General features: G+C 54.5%; 1 protein-coding gene across 6 annotated transcripts in view; it reads right to left on the reverse strand.

Annotated features, from left to right (window-relative positions):
• BANP (BTG3 associated nuclear protein) overlaps positions 1 to 21,474 on the reverse strand; it is a 113,534-nt gene that overhangs the window by 18,792 nt on the left and 73,268 nt on the right. For 4 of the 6 annotated variants that reach the window (XM_086688726.1, XM_086688727.1, XM_086688724.1 and 1 more), the window contains 4 exons: positions 18,380 to 18,547; positions 13,729 to 13,859; positions 12,052 to 12,123; positions 10,617 to 10,655 (listed from right to left, as the gene is read on the reverse strand). In XM_086688726.1, coding sequence (XP_086544852.1) covers positions 10,617 to 10,655; positions 12,052 to 12,123; positions 13,729 to 13,859; positions 18,380 to 18,547 — 410 coding nt within the window. The remainder of the gene's footprint in view (positions 1 to 10,616; positions 10,656 to 12,051; positions 12,124 to 13,728; positions 13,860 to 18,379; positions 18,548 to 21,474) is intronic. The other 2 variants (XM_025920475.2, XM_025920469.2) reach the window with 1 other exon arrangement.

Here is a 21,474-nt window from a genome sequence, read left to right on the forward strand (position 1 = left end):
CGCTCCTTATGGCGCTCTGGATGGCAAGGTACGGCCAGCTTTCTAAAGGTGAACTGCATACGATGGGGAACCTTGCTATGGTACATTCAAGGTCAGTGACCACTAACTTCTGGTTCTTGGTTGTGTGTTGGTCTTTAATAACAACTTAGCATTAACTACAAGCAAAGAGGCACCAGTGCCCTCTCAGGAATGGGTGCCTGTCCTTGGGTGCTGAAGAACCCAGTAAGCAGAGAGGAGCCACAGACGTGGTGCTCCAAGAAGAAACTGAGATCAGCGAGCAGCGGTGGGCAATTAGCCACAAACACCCTCCTTCTGGAGCATGATTTCTAGTCACATGAATACATGTTTAGGCCTTTGCTTTGTTTTCTTAAACTCCCAAAGAAACAAGATGAGTAGAATAAAAAAAATGTCTCAGAAACAAAGTTAAAAGCTATTATTTTTGAGGGTTGCTGGGTGGCTGTCGGTTAAGCATCAGACTTCAGGTCAGTCTCACAGCTCGTGGGTTTGAGCCCCGTGTTGGGCTCTATGCTGACAGCTCAGAGCCTGGATCCTGCTTCAGATTCTGTGTCTCCCCCTCTCTCTGCCCCCTCTCTGCTCACACTCTGTCTCTCTCAAAAAAAATTTTTTATGTTTATTTTTGACAGAGGGAGACAGAGCATGAGTGGGGGAGGGGCAGAGAGAAGGAGACACAGAGTCCAAAGCAGGCTCCAGGCTCTGAGCTGTCAGCACAGAGCCCGACGTGGGGCTCGAACTCAAGGACTATGAGATCATGACCCGAGCCGAAGTCGGACGCTCAACCGACTGAGCCACCCAGGCAACCCCCCCCAAAAATTTCTTTAATCTAAATTTTTTTTAACGCAGAAAAAAAAATTTAAGACTATCTCAACAGCTGAATAAGTGTTTCACAATGTATAATTACAAAAATGCACTCAACTTTTATCATCAGCCAAGGTGCCCCAACAAAGCACACCTTCACAAATCACACAAACTTTCTCAGTGTAAAAATTTATGCCACACGAGTGGGCTTCTGTCTGCCCGAGGTCATGACACTGGTGTTGACAGACTAACCCCCAACCCATCAGCCTAAACAGGCAGGGTCATTTCTGGGGGCGGCAGCGTGTTGCGTGATTCACCCCATAAACGTCTCCATAGAAACATTCAGGTGCTCATAACTCAGTGCTGCCCCCGCAGCCCACGCTTCCCACAGGCCTACTGTGCACGTGGGCGGGGTCCCTCCCTATTACAACATGGGCCCCGCCTTTAAGGGGCTCAGAGGCCAGCCACACTGGGCACAGAATGGATGCCGAGAGACGCCGTGATCCTCTTTGCAGGCAACCTCACAGCTTATCCTTCCCAGCCCACGATCACGGCACAGACGTTCCACACCGACCGCCAAGGAAAGCAGGGTCAATGGCCTCAGTCCTCAAATGCCGATGACTTCTCCTCTCAGAACCCTGCCAGCATGCCGTGGGGCCCGAGCCGCCAGCCAGGGGCCAGGCCAGCTCCGGCCCCAGGAGCACACCCTCAACAGGGCGCCCTCCTCAGACTCCAGGACCCCTGGGATGCTACCCGGTGCAGAACCCAGCGAAGCCAGAGTCATGAAGGTAACGACCAGCCGTGGTCGGCAGCCCCGATGTCTGAGGCCGTTTGTTGTAGAGCAAGAGGTGACTGAATCAAGAGTGACGGTTCAACTCCTCGCAAGGGGAAGTCCTCCTGCCTTTGCTTCTACTCTCAGGTTTTCGGCACCCGCAACCAGCGTCAAATAGTTTAAAATACAATAGATGCACGCATGCACGCAGTCACCCAGACATATGGATTTCTGCTTGTTTGTACTTTCAGGCAACTGAATCACGACTCACTGCCGACTGGTTCTAATTCTGGCAGATTTAGACCAAGACTCTCCTGTAACTGCCGTGCCAATGCCAGTCAATGTCTGCGATTTGAAGGAATACAAGCACCTTCCTGTCCAACCATCATCTGCACTTCCATGACCAAGTGAGATGAACCACTGACTCTGTTCCACTGGCAACTTAAAATTCTCAAGCGATCGTCACCAAGTACATGTCTCAAAAGCGGTACATATACTAACTGAAAAGCACCCTGCCCATATTTAACTGCCTTTATCCCAGTTGACTCTGCCTTAATCATCCGAGGAAACCCAAGAGACAAGATTTACATCCTTGTTAACATAACCAAAATGCTTGGCGGGCAAGGGACCCCATTGCTCTCCTAAAGAATGTTCTCAATTTAAGCAGAATTACAATATGCTCTAATTGAAACAACACATTTCCTATGCCTGATGTAATCTAACCTCCCAAGAAAACAATTAACTTCAGAGAAGTTAAGAGGGGAAAATAAAGCATTTTCGGTTTAGCAACATAATGAGTCACAGGCGATGTCCAGTCTTGGTATGAAGTCACATGGCGGGAAGCTTGATGACTCGAGTGAGCGAGCGACCTCAGAGCACGCCCACCTCTGCTATGGCACCCAAGCCGGCCGGCCTCCCACTCTGACGGTGCCCAACACCCACAGCAGAGGGGGGTCCACCACGCGAGCTCGTATTCCTACAACACCACCATCTGTCCTGCTTGCCACGGGCATTCATACCTGACACTTTCAAATCACAACTCGTTTTGCGGAAACAAATCCGACACTGACAACATTTCAGAACAAACGCCCTCTGTCTTCGGCCGCTTCTTCCCTGCACTACTCAAACTGAACCTCTCTGCACGGAGTCTGTACTCCCACGTCTAATTCTACAACCGCACTGCAATCTCTTAAACTGGGTACAGTTTTTTAGTTGTCCTTCCAACTGATTGGAAGAGCTGGAAAACTACCGTGAGTTGGCCCAGGCTTCAATCACATAAATCAATCAGAACCAGAGCACGTACCTGTTGCTACCTGAACCCTGAGCGTCCAAATATTCCCAACAAAGACTCGGCAACGGTTTTATCCAATACTCACCATTCAAATTTAAAAACCGTTGGAACAAATTCAGAGCCAATGTTTGTGTTGTGTGTGATTTCTGAGGTGGGGGCGAGCCACGATCACATCTGGGCCCGGCCACAGGTACCGCCCGTCAGCCCCCCTCAAGTCCCAGGTTCCCTTCTGCTAGCATCTGGGGACACTACTCACTGGGGTCAAAGTCAGACGGCATCTTTACACTTATTTAAAACCTGTACATAGTCCTAGCCATATAAAGAGAAAGCAGAATTCACCCTCAACGCTTCGGTCTATTACTGTGAAGGGCACAAAACACCAGCGTTAAGTTCACGAAGCACCACGTACTCAGGACACTGGTGCCCGAAAGCTGTGAACCGAGCGTAAGTCCTCTGTGGACGTAACACAGATCTGAGAGTGTTTTATCTGGGAAGGTGGGAGTCTGGGATGGGCTGGAAGGCGCCTTCAGTGTTCCCACTTGGGATCTCAGACCAGAAAGCACCACGCACTGGAGTCTTCCGTCCAGGACAAGCTCAGGAAGAGCTGGGATCTGAACCGTGAGCGTGTCTCGCTAGGGCCAAACTCTGACTCGCAGCCGCAGGGGGCTTATCGTGGGGCTCTGACGACAGGTGACAGGACAGAGGGCACACACCACAGCTTCTACCAGACTCTACAATGCACAGACGACGTCCCCGCACAGAGCCGGGTCTGCCTGTCCTGCAGGCGAGGTGGTGTGAGGGCACGGCCGGACAGAGCAACCCCAGGCAGGCTCTGGGTGTCCTCACCACCCCTCCTCCAACAGGAACTTGGCCTGTTTCCCGCCCCCCCCCCGCCCCCCGTACTCGAGAAAGCTCTCCCAGCAGACGACAGGTAATCAAGCACCTCCTTGAGCTCCCCTATCGAGCTTAGGGTCCCTGGAATCCAAGGTTGAACACCGACCTGTTGTACTTCATGGGGACTGTTTATGGCAGGCCCCACTTGTGAGGCTCGCATTCAAACCTGAAAAGTTTCAAGTCCACATCTACGAGGCACCTTGGGACGTCTGCCTCAAAGTCAGAAAGCCAAACAACACTCTTGGCCACAGGCCCCTCTGCTTCCCGGAAGGTCTGCTCACGGGAAGGGCAGCGGTGTGGAAAGGGAACGTCCCTTCTCCTCAAGATCAGCGTCGTCCTCCTGAGTCCCGAGCCCGCACGGCCTCGCCCTGCCCCAGACAAGAGCCGGCATCACGAGGAGCGGGACAAAACAGGCTGACACATCTCTGGAGGTAATAAGGCTCCTGGACGATGAAATGCAGACAGCCATGCGATATAAGTCTGGAATTTACTGCCTGTGCCAGGACAAGTTACGGCGAAAGGACAGACACCGAGGCACAATCTTCTTAGAATTTAAGAGTGACTCCTAAAACATTTTCGACCGCATCATTCTTAACTAATGCACAAAACCGGGCCAAACTCGAATCCTGTGTTACTCATCTGAAAGTATTTTTTTAAACGGTCTCACCAAGGTTAAAACGTCTACACAACGTTACAAGCCCCTCCCATGCATGGAGGGGCAAGGCCGACAAAGCGGGAGTTCGGCCCGAGCCGGACACCACGCCGCGGCCACTGTGACCGGCCTACGTGCTCCAGGGCCGTCTCGTTAACGCCTGCCGGGCTCAGCTTCCTGGGGCAGGGACAGAAGCAAGGCTCGCTGACGCTCGTAAAAAAGGCTGCCTTGACCAAGAGGTTCACTCTACAAGGGACTCTGCTGCTAAAGACGGGCCTGGGGTTTTCTCAGCCACTTCCTCCCCAGCTCCTGTGTCGGCAGCACCGTGGTCCCCACCTGGGATTTTCGGTCACACAAACACAGTGCCTCGTGCCACCTCACCTTCTACTTGCCGAGGGTTCCCTAAGAGGACCAAACCCCGTGCGGCATTTCCGTAACAGACAACTTTTATTCGTTTTGAACAGCCAAATTTCTCTTTTTTTTTTTTTTTTAGATTTTTTTTTTTCAACGTTTATTTATTTTTGGGACAGAGAGAGACAGAGCATGAACGGGGGAGGGGCAGAGAGAGAGGGAGACGCAGAATCGGAAACAGGCTCCAGGCTCCGAGCCATCAGCCCAGAGCCCGACGCGGGGCTCGAACTCACGGACCGCGAGATCGTGACCTGGCTGAAGTCGGACGCTCAACCGACTGCGCCACCCAGGCGCCCCTGAACAGCTAAATTTCTAAGTTAAGTTGCTTTTCACTGATCAGGTTCAGCTACTCTTTCTTTAAAAGGCTCATTCATGGCATTAATATTAACAAGAAACGGAGTATCTCCTAATTAACTAATGCTTAAGTACACAGCTTTGCGAATAATGTCTCTCTCTCTCTCTCTCTCTCTCTCATACACACACGACAAAACTGACAAAACGACAGGCTGTTCTCTGCCAGAACTGCCCTCCTCTCCTAGACGGCACCACAGGGCCGACCCGGGGTGGGGGGTGCCCCCAACCACCAATTCTCCGACCAAGAGCAAGTAGGAGATTCAGGCACATTACGTCCAGAAGGAGCTGCGGGACAGAGGCCCCCTGTCGCTGGCAGAGGCCGGCCTGACCCCCACAGCCGCTCCCAGCCGGGCCTTCCGGCACAGACCAGCTGCGACTGCCCCTCCAGGACAGGGCCGCCCCTCTCCCAGACCCCGCCCTGCTTCCTCGGCGGGAGGAGCTCTTCCACGCCCCTCCCCGGGAGCCCCCAGTCGCGGTGAGGACACACCACCCGCGCGTGAGCAGCAAAAGGCCTGGAGACCCAGCGACAGGGGCAGCCAGGTGACACGGCACTGGAGGTGGAGGCTCCGGGACGACGAAAGGCAACTCCCAACTCCTTCGGGAAGATTTCATTTTAACGCTCAAGTACCAAGAGTATCCCAATTTTCCTGAAGTAGATGAGGTGGCTTCAGAAGTATGCTGAAAAAGAGTTTGGAGTTCAAGTGTTCACAATCGTTTTTCTTAAACTTAACTGAGACTCTGAAAAAAAAAAGCATAAGCTTTCTATGCACTGCTTTATCTAATTATCTTTTATCAACACATGAAAAGAAAGGTGTGTTAATGTTCACGACGTAAACGCTATGTAATTGTAAATGTTTTAAAAATTACTTAATGACAACATCTTAGAACTTTAGATCTTAGAACTTAGAACTCAGAACATCTTAGCTCTTAAAGTGACATCAGTGGTCATCGATTCTGGTCCTGTTCAAGCTGCGGTCACAAAGTCGAGTTAATCACAACCAATCTTCAAAACCATCACAACCAATCTTCAAAAAAGATTAAAAAAAAAAACAACAGAAAGAACAGGACAGAATAAAAAGCATGAAAGCAATCAGCATGCAGTGAAGCCACTATCATTCTGCGAGCCCACTCCGACCGTGCGTACGCACGAGGGAGAGGGCGAGAGAGCCGCGGTGCAGAACCACGTTCTCACCGTGGACACGGGCGCGTGGCCCACGGGCCGGCATCTACTCCACCACGTGCCTTGGCTGTCCACCCGCCGCAGTGAGCGAGGAAGGACGGGCCCGACGAGCGGGAAGGACCCGGAGCAGAGGCCCAGCGCGGGTGGGCACGACCGCCGCACCAAGAGCACCTCCCTGAGGCAACCCGGGTCCGCCTGCATACGCACGTCGCTCCGTGAAAAAGCTCCCAGCACCTGAGGAAGGCCATCGTTTCTCTTTTAAAATGCATCCCAATCGTCTCCTCCACCCCACCGCAGACGGCAACCCTAGGGCTCTTAATCCTTGAGAACTGTTTTCCCTTTTCAGAATCTTCTGAAAATCCACACGGAATTAAAACTCCTCCCGTCATACCAACCGCTAACTCAGGAAACTGAAATCCCTTAAGCACGAGATCACTTCACGTGCCTCACACTTTTATCCGTGCTTCATCCACACATCCAGCTGGCATCCTGTGAATCGCTACGGGGCAGGACTGGCTCCGGCCTCCTCCTGAGAATTCCACATTTCTCTGCTCCTGATCTGGTCTGCTACACAAGGCCCACCCTCTCAAACAAATCCCACGGTTCCAAGTACCACGCGGGCACTCCCGGCGCTTCACCGTTCCAAGTTCACGGCTCTCCGTTCCCACAGCAGGAGAGGTTAGCCCCAAAGTGCTCACTGAGCCGGGAACAGTACAAGAAGTCACCTGCACCCCCACGGGCCCCGTGCTCAGACTGGGGACGACACACATCGGCACAGCAGGCACCAGCCCAACCAAGTGCCTCTCTGAACACCAGGGAACACTGGAAACAGGGCCACAAGCGCTGAGGCTCCTCCGTCGCACTCCCAGAAGGCGCCCTCACCCAGAGCCCGTGACCAGAATTAACGACTGCATTTTAATTTCAACCTCAACAAACCTGGCCATCTAGCTTCCCCCCAAAATAGATCAGGAAGGATTAGGAAGCGGTCATTGCACGTAGCCAGGAACGGCCGGGAAGAGAATAGGAAACGTGAACATGCCACCTGGCCTAGGGCCGCCTGGAACCTGCTCTCGGCCGTGACTGTCCCCCGGAATGCGGCTTCCAACTACACCTGTGGTTCTCCGCCGGGCTGCAAGTCAGCTGTCCTTCCTCTGACCCTTCTCTCCCACACTTGGGGGACGACACAAGCGCCCTAAGCCCGTGTCTCTAAAGCGCCAGGCGCACTCTCACGTGACCCCGTAGCCACATGAGGGCTGAAGCCCAGGGGGCCCCACACAGGACAGGACTGGGATCTCGCCCCGTGTAGCCCGAAGAGCACAGACGGCACTGTCTGTGGCGGCACGGGCAGACCCACAAGCCCGGGGCCGTGCGAACGCAGGGCAACCGACCCGACAGGCCACGACAAAGGTGCCAGCCCTCGCTCTGGACGTGGCCTCACGGGCCCACCGGCGGCAGCAAAGCACAGCACACGTGTCCCTCCATCCCATCCACAAAACCAAGGACAACCACGGCCCCACAGGAGCAGGATGGGGAGGGGCTCGGCGGTCCCGGTCGGGAAGCAAGTGGAACGAGAGGGCCGGGCGGCGTGGGCGCTGGCCCCTGACTCTCGGCTGCTCTGGAAGGATCTGGGGCGTTGCTGCATAATGATTCCCAGTGACAGACAGAACTACCGAGTAAGAACCGAACATGAAGCTAATGAGACCGGCGGTGGGTCTGTGAACTCCAAAACAACAAGAACACGTGACTTTCTTCGGGGGGCTTCTGGAATTTAGGGAGGCTCTTCTCTTTGCAGAGCAGAGATGGCCTTTCAACACCTCTGCTGCCTACAACCGCAACCGGTCGATCTTCGATAAACCAAACGCCAACGCCAACGCCCACGCCAGGCCGGGAAAAGGCTCCATCGCGAGGAAACTGGGGAGGCCACGTCTGGAGGGGAAGGAGCCACCACGCCTCGGCACTGTCCTCCTGCGGGCGGGGGAGGCCGGTGCACAAAGAGACAGAGCCGACGGGCCGTGGGGGCGAGGGCGGGAGAGTGAACCACGGACGCTCCCACCTGCGACACGGCCACACTTCTAGGTCACCCTGTCAGCGACCTCGAGGTGAGTGGAGGCTTCTTCTGTGTCTTGTGAAACATCATTCTCTGTTCAAGTTTTTGGGGAAGTTAAAAAACGAAGTGGTCACAAGCAGGGTAACTCAGTACGAACAAGAACCGGCCAAATGATAAAATAACAAAAAGGAATTTCCACAAACAGAAAACAAGAAAAGAGCAGCTGGCGGATTTGCCAGAAAAAGGCAGCTTTACACGAACACACACGGCTCGCCTCACCCCTCACGTGAACACACGCTGCTTACTTCAATCAGAGAGCAGAGTCTCCTTCAGAAAAGAACAAAGGTGACGGACCCTGAAACACCTCCAGCCGCCACCAGTGTTGCCCCTGCCTGCCCCCGAGGTGTGTGTGTCATCGGAAGCCCACGAACACGACGGACAGTGAGAATCAGGCCGAGGTGGGAAGGCAGCATGGGATTCCACAGGCAAACAGAATCGGATGGTTCACAGACCGTTATGTGTGACACAGACGGCGATCAGGATGGCAGCTGTGGGGACTTGGCAGGGCGCTGGCGAAGAAGCAGGGAGCTAAGAAGCAGGGAGGGCGCCCGACAGTCGAACGCAGGGGAAAGGACGGCTGCTCACGGAGGACAGGCCCGGGCGCGACGGCCGACTCCGGTGAGACAGCACTTGGTAACTGTGCACACAAGTCTCCGGTCTGCGGACTCTTCCGAGAGGGGCTCTTCTGACGGCCACCACAGGAGCCCTTCCTGAGCTGAAAGCAGCACCTGCCGTCTCGTCCACAGAGGCTGGGCTCTCCGCTCTCACGGGGTGTTGGGGACGTGCGCTCTACAATCATACACACCGGCACGGTACTCACGTGCTACAAAAGCCTGATTATTTCTCAAAACTCCCGAGTGGAATCCTGCTCAGGAATAGAGACGGGAACGAGGAGGATATCAAATGTAACATACTTTCCTTTCTCACGGATTATAAAGTTCAGCAACATTTTCATTAGGATGAAATTTCACTCCCAGTATAAACACAAACCACGAAGTTGTCAAAACCAGAGATAAACTACACATGACGACCCGTCCTCTCCCACCCAGACAGGACATCTCGTGCCCAACCGAGAGAAACATGCGGCACAAACCTGCTGAGAACTGACCTGTACGGGCCTGACCAGCAACCCGATCTCCGAGACAGGGCTCAGAGGCAACCACTGGGGACCGTTCGGTAACCCTGCAATGCTTCGGCTTAAGACTCTGATGAAAACCTCACGCGCAGGTTTCAAGACGAAACCGAAAACCGAGGCACTCCGATCTAAACAAGTGACTGAACTTAAGGTCTGCGCACTTCTCCCCAGGCGTTCGGAGGGTTTCAGATGAAACCCGGGGGGTGCCGCTGTCCTCCCGCTTCTGATTCCAGGGACACACGTCCTCATGCCCCATGCACGGCAGACACCGGGCCATCGTCACTGACAACGGGAACGCACACAGGTGTTTCAGAAGGGGAGAACACGGCTGGTTTCGAGAACAGCACGTACCATCTCGACACGAATCGAGCTCGAGGTCTGTGGCTCGTAAGTCACGTTTCAAAGGAAAGGAAGATTCTTCAGACTCTCTCCCGTAATTATTCAAAGGTTATAAAGGTCTCTTTAATACAAATTCTTCAAAAGGACGTGAAAATATCCATCCCCAATCCACCAGGAATTTAGACTCGATCTAGAAAGCAAATCACGCCCTCAAACCCTCACAGCAGGAGCACTCTCCTTTGTAAAGACAGTTTGTATCAGGTGCTCAGTGACTGTGCAGTTACGCTTTCGTCAGAGATACTTGGGAAGGTGGTGACCGGCGTTTGGCAGTAACACACAAGAACAAAACCGAGTTCGTTCTAACACACAGCGACTGCACGAACCCAGCATCCACAACACTCGTGGAACTTAACAATGATAAAGAGCCGGTGCGGTTCCATCTACAAACAGCTACATAAACTCCCACAAAGAACCAAATGCAGCCCAGAGGCCCACTGCCACGGGTCCACGTCGTTCAGGATGTCTGCGGCCAGCAAGGGTAAAGCCGGCACTTCCCCAAAGTTAACGCTGCACCACCCTCTCACTCCCGGGCCGGCCCCGCGGCACGCGAGGTCTGGTGACCCGCTCGGCAAGCGGGTGGTAAGTGACAGCAGATGCACACTCACCTGCCCGTCCTGTCCCACGTGGTGGATCTGGAGATTGCCCTGCAGAATGGGTGGAAAAAGGAGAAGTCAAGGACCGGAACAACTTCCAGACACGAGGAGACAGGGGCAGGAGCGCCCCGTGCCACATGTGAATAGCCAGCAAAACCACTAACAGCAGTTCTACAAAAGTTCAGCCCCTTGTAGCGATAAAAACTCCACAACAAAATATCTTAAAACTGAGTTTACACTTTTTCCTCTTTTAAGAAGAAAAACTGTGAAAGACGTCGTGCTCACCTCCCCCCATCCTGACCCCAAATGAAAATGTCGTTTTTTCCCCGAACATTTCATTTTGAAACAACTCTGATGACAAGAACCAACAGCAGCACAGAGAGGTCCCGCGTTCTCCTCATCCAGCGTCCCTGACGGGGACACAGGAAGACACAGGGCAAAACACAACCAACCAGACGCAGGCCCACTGGCGTCTCACCAGATGGAAATGCACTGTCATGTCTTTGGGGAAAAAATGATTGGTTTAGGTCTGGTAGGCTCTTCTGTCACTGTCCTCACGGATACCTTCATTGTGACAAAATACTTAATTGTTAAAGGAACAATCTAAGGCTTTACTGTGATAAAACTAATCACATACTCTAACTTATTACGAGGTAACCATTAGTGGCAGCAGCAATTTCTTCTAATTCCTGGCACTCAATTCCTAACAGAAACAGAAAATGCGGGATCGCATGAACAACAGGGAGGCGTTTATGAAATCCAAAAGGGCAAAGTTGATCAAAAAACTGAAATCCGAGCAGCAGTCTAATGATTTTTTTTTAACAGCAAGACTATTAAAACACAAATCTGTATAGATTTTCCTTCTGGAGGCTACGAGCAAATTAAGCGCCCTGCGCAGTGGAGGATCCTGCCAGACGTCTCGGGCCGCTGGCTGGGCCTGGGCACCTCTGACACGGAGCCTCCCCACCCCCCCAAGAGGACACCCCGCCCGCGGCCTTCCGCAACCCGGGTCCGCTCTCCTTTCCTCTCCCACCCAGTACGGGCTTCCTCCTTTGCTTACCTGCCCGCCCACCAGTCAGCAAACGGACCGTGCTCCTGCGTGAGGCCCGCTTCTCACGGGACCAAGCAAGCACCCCTTCGGCGGCACATCCCTATTTGCCCCTCAGAATCTCTGCGCCTCTTCCCTTGGCACACGGCCCGCTCACAAGGCTCGGACGTGTGTGGCCCGTGGCCTCCGGGTGAAAGCACCTCCCTCCTAACACATCCTGAGACCCTCTCCCCACGGTCCCTCCCCTCCAGCACAATCGCCTCCTAAGGAAGCAGGAGTCAGGTGGCCACGGCTGGACGTGCGTGTCATCCGGGGACCCCCCCCCCGCCCATCTCCCGCCACGGAAAGAGCCCGTGGGCCCTGGGTGGGCCCTGGGCAGCTCTGAAGGCCGCCACTCACCTCGCTGTCTTGCGTGATCTGCACCTGCTCGCCCTGTGGCACCTGTGCGATATGGAGGTGGCCCTGTGGGATCCGCAACAAGAGAACACACCAAGGAGCATCAGAAGAAAATCAAAGCCACAGGAAACGAGAAGCGCTTTCTGGAACTTTTGTTTTCGGTTACCTGCTGGCAATCCAGGACAACTAAATCCTGAATAGTACAATATACGCATAGTATAAGCTTATTAAATAGCCTCCTGGAATTAAACTGTCAGAATGTGACACGTACAGAACATTTTATGGCTAACTCTTAATGGGGCCTGGAAAAATCTGTCAAGTCTTTAACTGCTACCCAACAGGCAAATTTAAGAATGTGAGGGTCATTTGGAAAAGAAGGGAAACAGAAGTTTCCCACAAAATTAGACTAACTTTTTTTTTTTTAATGTTTATTTGTTTTTGAGAGAGACAGAGCATAATCAGGGGAGGGGCACAGACAGGGGGAGACACAGAATCCAAAGCAGCTCCGGTCTCTGAGCTGTCGGCGTAGAGCCTGATGTGGGCCTCAAACCCACAAACCGCAGGATCGGAGCCAAAGTCGGACGCTTAACTGACTGAGCCACTTAGGTTTGTAGACACAGGCAGATAAACGATTCCCATAAATGCCAACATGGCTCAACACCACTGCAGGATTTTCTCTTGCTTTCATTTTACTGCGTGTAAACTGTTCTGAAGTTATTCTGGAGTTCTTTCAAGAACCTTCTTACTACAAAGGTAAGAATTAACTGCCTTTGTGATTGTCACCTAAACAAAGAATTCACTATTTCTATTCAGCATCTACAACTGCTATCTATCTCATCTGCAAAATGAAGAACCCCCCCCCCCGCCCCCCTCCCGCAAAAACGCTCATTAACACTTTCCGGAAGCCGGCCCTTTTCCAGGCAGCATGCTGAGTGCAACGTCACACTGAGGCCACCCTGAGCTTTCCAGGAAAAAGCCTGGTCACGCAGCTGGGTGTGACTGGACGGCCAACGGGACCCCGGGGGCATGAAAACGGCCCGCTCCCTGGTGACGCTCCCGCCCCCTGGTGACGCTCCCGCCCTCCTGCTCTCCCCAGCCGTAGGGGCCAGCATGAGTCTGGAGGAATTTCTACCTGGGCCAGACCACACAAGGAGGGCTGAGGCAGGGGTGTGGCTCACTGCTAAGCCAACTGCCCGCACGAGTCTAAGATACAGCCAGGCATCCAAAGGAAGTGCTATGCGATCCCCGAGGCCACTCACAAGCTCTTTCCACTGACCCCAGGAGGAAATTTTCTTCCCCCAGGAAAAGGGTGCCCCTGTTTCCGAACTGAGAAGACTATCTATGATGCATTGACAGCGCCTCCCAGGATGACACGTAAGGGCAGGGATGGTCGAATGGCCCGACCCCCAGAGCTGACGGCGGCCACGGGGGCAGCACGTGCAGGGGAGCCACGAGGGGACACCGACAAGGACACACCCCCTCAGGAACCACCCTCATTTAGGAGATGCAGAGCCGACACCCCGAACCACTTCTTTAGACTGGCGCTCTGACCTCACCCCAAGCCACCATGGCACGACCCGGAAACGCAGGGGAAGCCGGGGCCCGCCCTCCCCACCGGCCACGCCCCCACCCTGCCTGCCCTGGCCCCGGTGGAGGCAGACTAGCGAGAAGGGCACATACTACTTGGACCTGTCCGTCCTCTCCGATCTGGTGGATCTGGACCTGCTGGGCGTTGGCCAGGGCGTAGTGCAGGGCCTGTGGCGGAGGCTGCGGCATCTCGCTGGCGGGGGGCGGCGTGCTCATCACGGTCTCTGCAGGGAAGTACAGAGGGCCTCAGCAACCAGCGGGGGACAGGCCAGCCATGGGCACACCTCTGGGCTTCCCTCCCTCCCCAGCACCACCTTCCCCCAAAGAGGAAAGGAAACCCCTCCTTCCCGGACAGCAGTCGGCAGGTCCCAGTGAAGGGGCTATGGCATCCTGTAGAGTCATGAGTTGTCAGTGCTGGGGATCGAGGTTTCTGACCGGGGGACAGGAGTCCGGGGAAGGACTATTCTGACAGAGGAGTCTCATCTGCTTGTTTAAACGAGTTGCTCAGGATTCGTCAGCAGAAGTGAAACAGAAGCACAAAGGTGGGGTTACACCCTGCTTCTCACCAGTACGTTATCGGTATTTGTTCACGGACAATTAAGCCCTCTATGGAAAAAACTCTCCATCCTCTTGTTTAAAGATGCATTTCCAATAAACCTTCACTTCCTTTGTTTAATCCCAAACGAGACCTTTGTGTTGACATGTTGCGTATTAATTTTAGTTGTAATGATACCTTAACAGAATATTCTTAAACGCTCAAAAAATTAAAGGCTCAGAAAAAACGTTTTGATTTTGTGCATACAATTTTTCCGCAGAGAATTACGGTGCACGGACATTAAGAAAACGTAAACACAACAGGATGAGACTCAGCGAGATGTGGACTGTTAACACAAAGGAGAAAAAAGACGAAAAATGAGTCTATTTTTCTTCTATTCCATGGGCATTAAATTGACACAGTATATACATTCCACCTCATAACATTTTAATATTTTTTTAATGTTTATTTTTGAGAGAGAGAGAACGAGAGAATGAGCAGGGGAGGGGCAGAGAGAGAGGGAGACACAGAATCCGAGGCAGGCTCCAGGCTCTGAGCTGTCAGCACAGAGCCCCATGCAAGCCTCAACCCCATGAACTAAACCATGAGATAATGACCTGAAACGAAGTCGGACACTCAACCGACTGAGCCACCCAGGTGCCCCTCGCTGCCTACATTTAAAAAACTAACATAGGGGCGCCTGGGTGGCGCAGTTGGTTGAGCGTCCGACTTCAGCCAGGTCACGATCTCGCGGTCCGGGAGTTCGAGCCCCGCGTCAGGCTCTGGGCTGATGGCTCAGAGCCTGGAGCCTGTTTCCGATTCTGTGTCTCCCTCTCTCTCTGCCCCTCCCCAGTTCATGCTCTGTCTCTCTCTGTCCCAAAAATAAAAAAAAAAATAAAAAAAAAAATAAATAAATAAATAAATAAAAAACTAACATAATGGTGTTAAAATGTTAATACTTGCGTTATGCCAGAAATTACATCCTTCTCAATGATTTCAAAGTATAATGAAAAGCTTCAGGTGTCAACGTTTTAAAATGTCGACTTAAAAATACGTAAGGAGGAATACACGCTTTCCAACGTCTTAAAGAGGGTACGTGACCAAAACACTTAGAGTCCACTCTGCAGGTTAGTCGTAACTACGTAACTAAATAGATGCTCAAATAATTCCTGCTCTAGTGTCAATAAACATCAGCTGATCGTGCCAGTTCTCAAGGGGTTCAGAGATCCAAGAAGAATTAGAACCCCAAGGTTCTAAAGTAACTGCAGAAGACAGGACATATGGGTAGCAAGTAAATGCTTTTCAAACCTAAGACTCAAATTCTTGAATCTGCCAATTAATCAACAGCTCCCTATAATTATACAAAGGAAAGAGTGTGCAACAGAAAGGCAGGCCGCTCCAAGAGCCCCCGCACCCCCGCTCCCCTCTTTGTCCGGAGGAGAGACCGCTGCACCCACAGATGGGCAGGCAGTGGACTGTTACGAAATGGTTCGCTGCAGCTCTAAAATATTGGGCGCTGCACAGACACCCTCCTGAGGCCTTCAACTCACTGATGAGGCCGGCAGGGAGTGTGCCGGGCTGCAGTTTAAACCGTGAAATGCAGCCACCTTTAACTTAAGCACTTACAAAAGTTTCCACGGTGTTGCCAGGTGGGACGGTACAAGACAAATGTTTTAATAAATTGGTGTTTTATGAATTCAATGACACTAGGGATTGTATGGTTTGTGTTCAAACGGGCAGTACTAATTCAGCTTTAAATAAACTAGCCTCGGCTCAGAATTTCCTTTATATTATTTATTTGGAAACTCCTTTTTTATCTGGTAATTCCAAAATAAATAAGACAAACCCTGCCGGAATGACTACCAATTCTGAATTAAGCCAGGAATCCTGGCTTAACTGCATTTTCCCGGATCATTTCTGTCACCAGAATAGCCTTCAGTCTCAGATCTGCTTTGTGAAGCTGAGAGTGTACAAACAGAGCAAGGAGAACCTGCCAGAGTCCCGTTAGCTAATCACCGACTTGGTTTTCTCTAATTTAGTCAAACATGCAGTATAATAAAATGGCAAACAATGACATCAACAGGAACTTCCAAAGCAATGGACTTTTTTAAAAGCGTGGTAAGAGAAAAACACGCTCTGGGTCCCTCGAGAATTCGGTTCCAGGCGCGCGGCAGGCAGCTCTGGCTGCCGGCGGGCCGCACGGGAAGGGCCGGCTGCGGGGCGCGAGCAGGAGCCGGGGACGGGCTACAGCAGCTCAGAGCGCCTCCTCGACCCACCCCAGGCGCGCGGGCCTCCGGAAAGGAACCGCGCGCTCGTCTCCCTCCCGAGGCTTGTTAAGAGCACCACCTCCGTCCTCCTCCTCGTCCTCTTCCTCCTCCTCCCTGCACACCACCCGGGGCTGGCAGCGGCCCTCTCACGCAGGAATGACACCCGCTTCCGGGAAGGGCAAGACGAGGGCAGCCCTGCCCCCTCCCCGTGCCAGTGCGCTGCGCTCCCGACAGAGGAGCCGCCGCCGAGGCCACGCGAGGGGCTACTGTTGTTCTTCCAAAGCCACCGGTGTCGGCGGGCGGCCGGGGTTTCCCGGACACCGTCTATTCCAGACAGGGTGTCCTGAGACGCTGGGCTCACGCCCCGCGTGCCAAGCCCGCCCAGGGCCCTCGGGAAGTAAAGACAAGCTTGCACGGCGGCCACTCACTGCCCACGAGAAGCCACCAGGACCTGAGAGTTACTCAAACCCAAAGCATCTTAGAAGAAATGCTGACAGGCTTAGTAAACAAAGAAACAATCGAAGAAACTCCTGTCTCGGTAAACAGAACTACTATCATTTAGTTGAAAGGAACGCTACTGACTGGAAGGGAGATGAAAAATCCTAAGTAAGTATGAAACAAGTCAGAACGCCACCACCACACAGCAGGAATCACACCTGAGCAGGAGGCTAAGACGCCCCCCGAGTCTCCGATCAGGGGGACGGAAGCAGAGTCGGGGTCCCCCAGCCCACCCGCCCGGCCACTCACCGGACTCAACACCTTCCACCCTCAAACATGGTGCCGGCCGGCCCGAGAGCACCCCCGCTGCCTGTCAGAAACTCGCGGCTCCGGGCCACTGTCCGGGGGTCCTGAACCGGGGCCGTGCCGTCTCCACAGAGAAAGCCTCATCTTGCCCTTCCTCCTCGCTCCTTCGGGACAGACACTGAGCGCTAGCCAGGGGCCAGCTCCGTGCTAGGTCCCTCGGACCCCAGGGAGAGGGCGGCCAATCCCGGGCCCTCCTGAAACCTACCTCCCTGAGCGTATGGCTTCCACGCCCGCCCGCCCGAGACCCACGAAGGCGGGCTACCTCTTCAGAGGCCACCGCTTCAGCACATCGTACGGTCGCTACCTCCCTCAGTTCCCCAAACAGGATTCCTCGTTGTGCGAGAAGGGCCTAGATCCCTGGCTGGAAGGTCCCTCGACACTGCCGCTCAGAGAAGCACGGCTTGGGGGCACGACGTGTGTGGCCGCCCCTCGTCGTCAGGGATTGCTCGCAAGTCGCTACCGAGACAACGAGAGGGAAGCCGCTTCCCGAGGTCTGCTGCAGAAAGGCAAGACCCCGCAAGCATGCCGGGCCACCGGGTCTGTCGCCACAGTGCTGCGGAACGAGAATCCGGCCGACCCTGCCCGCACTGCCCTGGGGTCCTGACCGCGACCCCGATCGGGGCTTCGGTTCTACGAGCCGAGGCCAAGGGAGACGTTGTGGAGATTTTTTTAAAAAGCTTTTAAAAAAGCAACACCGAAGTCACAGTGGCGTTCCTGGTGAACCTTCTGCTTCGGAAAAGCCAGTCTTCCCACGATGCCCGAGGGGAAAATCTGGAATGTCCCCGTGCTCTTTTGGGGAAGTCTAACTCAGAGCGGCAGCGATGAGCACGACGACCCGGGCTGACCCCTGCCTCGTCCGCGCCCCCCACGCAGACACCGGCAAGGACGAGAACCCAGCGGCGCGCTCAGTAACCTGGCGGAGGGAGGACAGGAGACGGCGTTCGCCGCCAGACCCGGCCCCGTCCTGCCGCTCAGGGAACCCCACGCAGCACCCACGGCGGTCCCGAGAGAACTCACCTGCAGGGCGTGCACGGAGCCGGGCTCCCCGTCGCCGCGCCGAGGGGGGCTGTGGGTGGTGCTGGCCCGCTCCCCCCGAGCCCCCCAGGGCGCACCACTCGGGACTCCGAACGGAGCGTACCTGAAGCGCCGTACGAAGACGAGGACGGCGTTCTCCTCGAGAAGCTCTTGACGGCCAGGCTCTGGCCTCGCTGTTTTCGCCGCCAGGCTGTCCGACATTTGGAGTCGATGCTCTGTTTGATTCGATACCAGTCAGACTCCGTGATCCCAAATTTATAGAAAAGGTGACCTGAAAGCACACACCCCGTGTTAAAGGACGGCGAGACGAAGGCCACTCCTCACGTCCCGGCCGTGTGCGAGCCACACGAACACGGGACGGCGACACGTGGCCGGGGGTTGAGAGCCTCACCGGCAGGGACCCGCGACGTCACACATTCACGCGTTGACTGGTCCGCGAGGCGGCCGGCTGGGTACCGGGCCCCACGGGCCTCCAGGACGCCCGCGCTCAACCACGTCCACTCACACTCCACACACGGCACTCAGGGGCCTGAAGGTCGAGGTTAAAACCGAAGCCCACGACGCCCTGGAGCCGCGTCCGCAAGCACCAGCTCCCCTCCGCCCGTGCCTCCGGGCCTGCGGCCGTCCCCCTTCCCCCCAGTCTCGGCTCAGACTCGACCTCAGCGGCCCTGCCCGGAACCAGCCCGTTGGACCCTGAGTCCCTCCCACCCGCACCCTGTCCGGCTGACACCTAGAGGACGGACACAGTTACTGTGTGTGCTGTGCCAAGAGCCCAGACCGCCCGGGCACACGGCAGATGCCCCGGCCCTGGTGGACTAAACGCAGTCACGATCCACCTGAAGACACTCTTCCGTCGCCGCCCGAGTCCGAGGCCGACTTCTGTGACTCGCTGTGCCCTCCCTCTGCGCCCGGTCAGGAGGAAAACGCCCCGCGGGCACATCGGTCTTTATCCCCGAGAGCCCGCAGCCCCGCTCCCCGAGGCACATGCGGCCTTGCCCTGGTTCCTCTGGGCCCGGCGGGGCATCTTACTGACGCCCACACTCGTCAACCACTTACACCACAGAGCGCTCTCAGAACGTGACTGAACGGCACCGGAGTCCTCCCTCCCCCACAAGGAAACGGGGGATCAGGCGGGCCACTGAGGCGCAGGGGGCCGACAGAGACCCTCACTGGACCCTTGGCCTCTTCTCTGCCGAGACAACAACAGGAAGTCAGTCACCACCGTGGGAACCACAAGAAACGCTCTTCGACTGGATGACCTCCACTCGAGCGGCTCGCGGAACTTCGCCGACTCACAGGAAAACACGTGGATGAAATTCAAAACTTTCATAATAAAAAGACAGAGCTGAAAAACTTCCTGTTTTGACTGCTAGGAAGGCCGCGTTTACACTGTCCGCGGAGAGCGTGACGGCCGCCTGATCCCTAAGACCTCCTCCTGCCGAGACCACCGGCCAGACAATCACAACAAAGGGAGTGGTCGTTTTCCTAAATTCACAGAAGTATCAAGTTTCTCTTCTCCTGGAAAGATGCGTCTTGATTTCACGAGCATGTGCTTAAGACCTCTGACTCTAAATACGACAACCAAAATTTCTGTCCTCTAGATGAAAAGGCCTTGGGTTGAGGAGACACAGGATTTACAGGATCAGAAAGGAAAATAATCCAAGGAACTTCCAGCCGCATTTTGCGAGCCTCGTGCACAGAAGGAAATACACAAATGAGGCCCAACTCCTTGCTAGCTGATTTCCAGGTCACCTCTAAAATAGCCACAAATCATCGATCAATATTTACTGAGCGGCTGCCACGTGCCCCACGATGGCTTTAAGTTCAAGGGATTGACTCGGAACATTCTGGGCTGGTTACCAACTCTGGCGTCACAGCAGAGCCGAGGACAGGGGTGCCGAGAGAGGGGAAACGGCAACCCAGCGCCATCAGAACGCCCTTCCCGGGACGCGCTTCAGTAAGAGGACCTAAATAAACCCCACCCTCCTGTCCCCACACCGGCACAGGCAGGGAGAAGCCTCCCGAATGCTGCTAGAAACTAATGACGTTGCCTGAAATTCTAAATACTTGGTAACAGAAATGAACGTTTACGACACATATGAATGTGTGACGTTAACACTTAAGTTCCACTTTGTAAAAACCAATTTACCAGTTCAAAGCCTGGCTTACACCCTTTGAAGAAAAAACATACGTCTGTATAGTTACACAGCAGTCGTTTTTAAATTCTCCGGAAACCTCGCTGCATATTCCTGCCAACAGCACGTCCGGCAGCACCCATCCCGCGGCCGCCAGGAACGCCGTCGGGTCAGCAGCGCAGCCAGCTCCCCGCGGAGAGCACCGGGCGCAGGGGGAAGGTGCGCCCCAAGGTGCCCACATGCAGGCTTCGGCTCTGCCCTCAGGGGGCTCATGGAGGTGTCGGGGTGCAGCCTCAGACCGCTCTGTGCTGCCTGGAAATGCAGCTTTCTCCCACTTTTCCGAAAGCGCACCTGTCTTTTCGGACAGCACGGAGCACCGCAGCTTAACGAACGAACGGTGGAAGAGACGTCTTACGATGAGTGGCAAAGAGGTTACTTTGAGAGGCGCCTGGGTGCGTCAGGTGGTTAAGTGTCGACTCCTGGTTTCGGCTCAGGTCACGATCTCACAGTTTGTGACACCGAGCCCCACGCTGGGCTCTGTGCTGACAGTTTGGAACCTGCTTGGGATTCTCTCTCACCCTCTCTCTGACCCTCCCTAGTGGGGGCTTTCTCTCTCTCTCTCCCCACACCCCCATAAATAAACACCTTTCACATGTGATGGTCACAAGAAAGACGCACAAAATTAGACAGTCAACACCCTAGCTTCGGAGCCTGTAGAACTGTCGGGAGTGAGAAGCTAACATCCAGGCCTCCCAGCACCCAGCCGGGTGGAGAAGAAATGGCCACATAACCCCCAGGAGCACCTCCCTGCCCTACACAGCACGCGAGGCCCCACCCACGGACACACAGGAGACCTCGGACAAAAGTGAGCAGCGACCCTGTGCAGGAGACGCGGCCACCTCCAGGCAGCTTCCGGTGCCTTCCCCAGCACATGGGGTCCCCAGGCAGCTGTGGGGGTTCATCTCCTCCGGAAGGCAAGCCACTTGTCCCCTCACCATCTTGGGGGAGAATGCTCAGCAGGCAAACCCTCTCAGCTGCCCCCCAAAATTACGGTCCCTCTGAG

This window comes from Puma concolor, chromosome E2 (assembly GCF_028749965.1).
Source record: "Puma concolor isolate L17-30 chromosome E2, mPumCon1.1.hap2, whole genome shotgun sequence".
In the NCBI taxonomy this organism is placed as follows: Eukaryota; Metazoa; Chordata; class Mammalia; order Carnivora; family Felidae; genus Puma; species Puma concolor.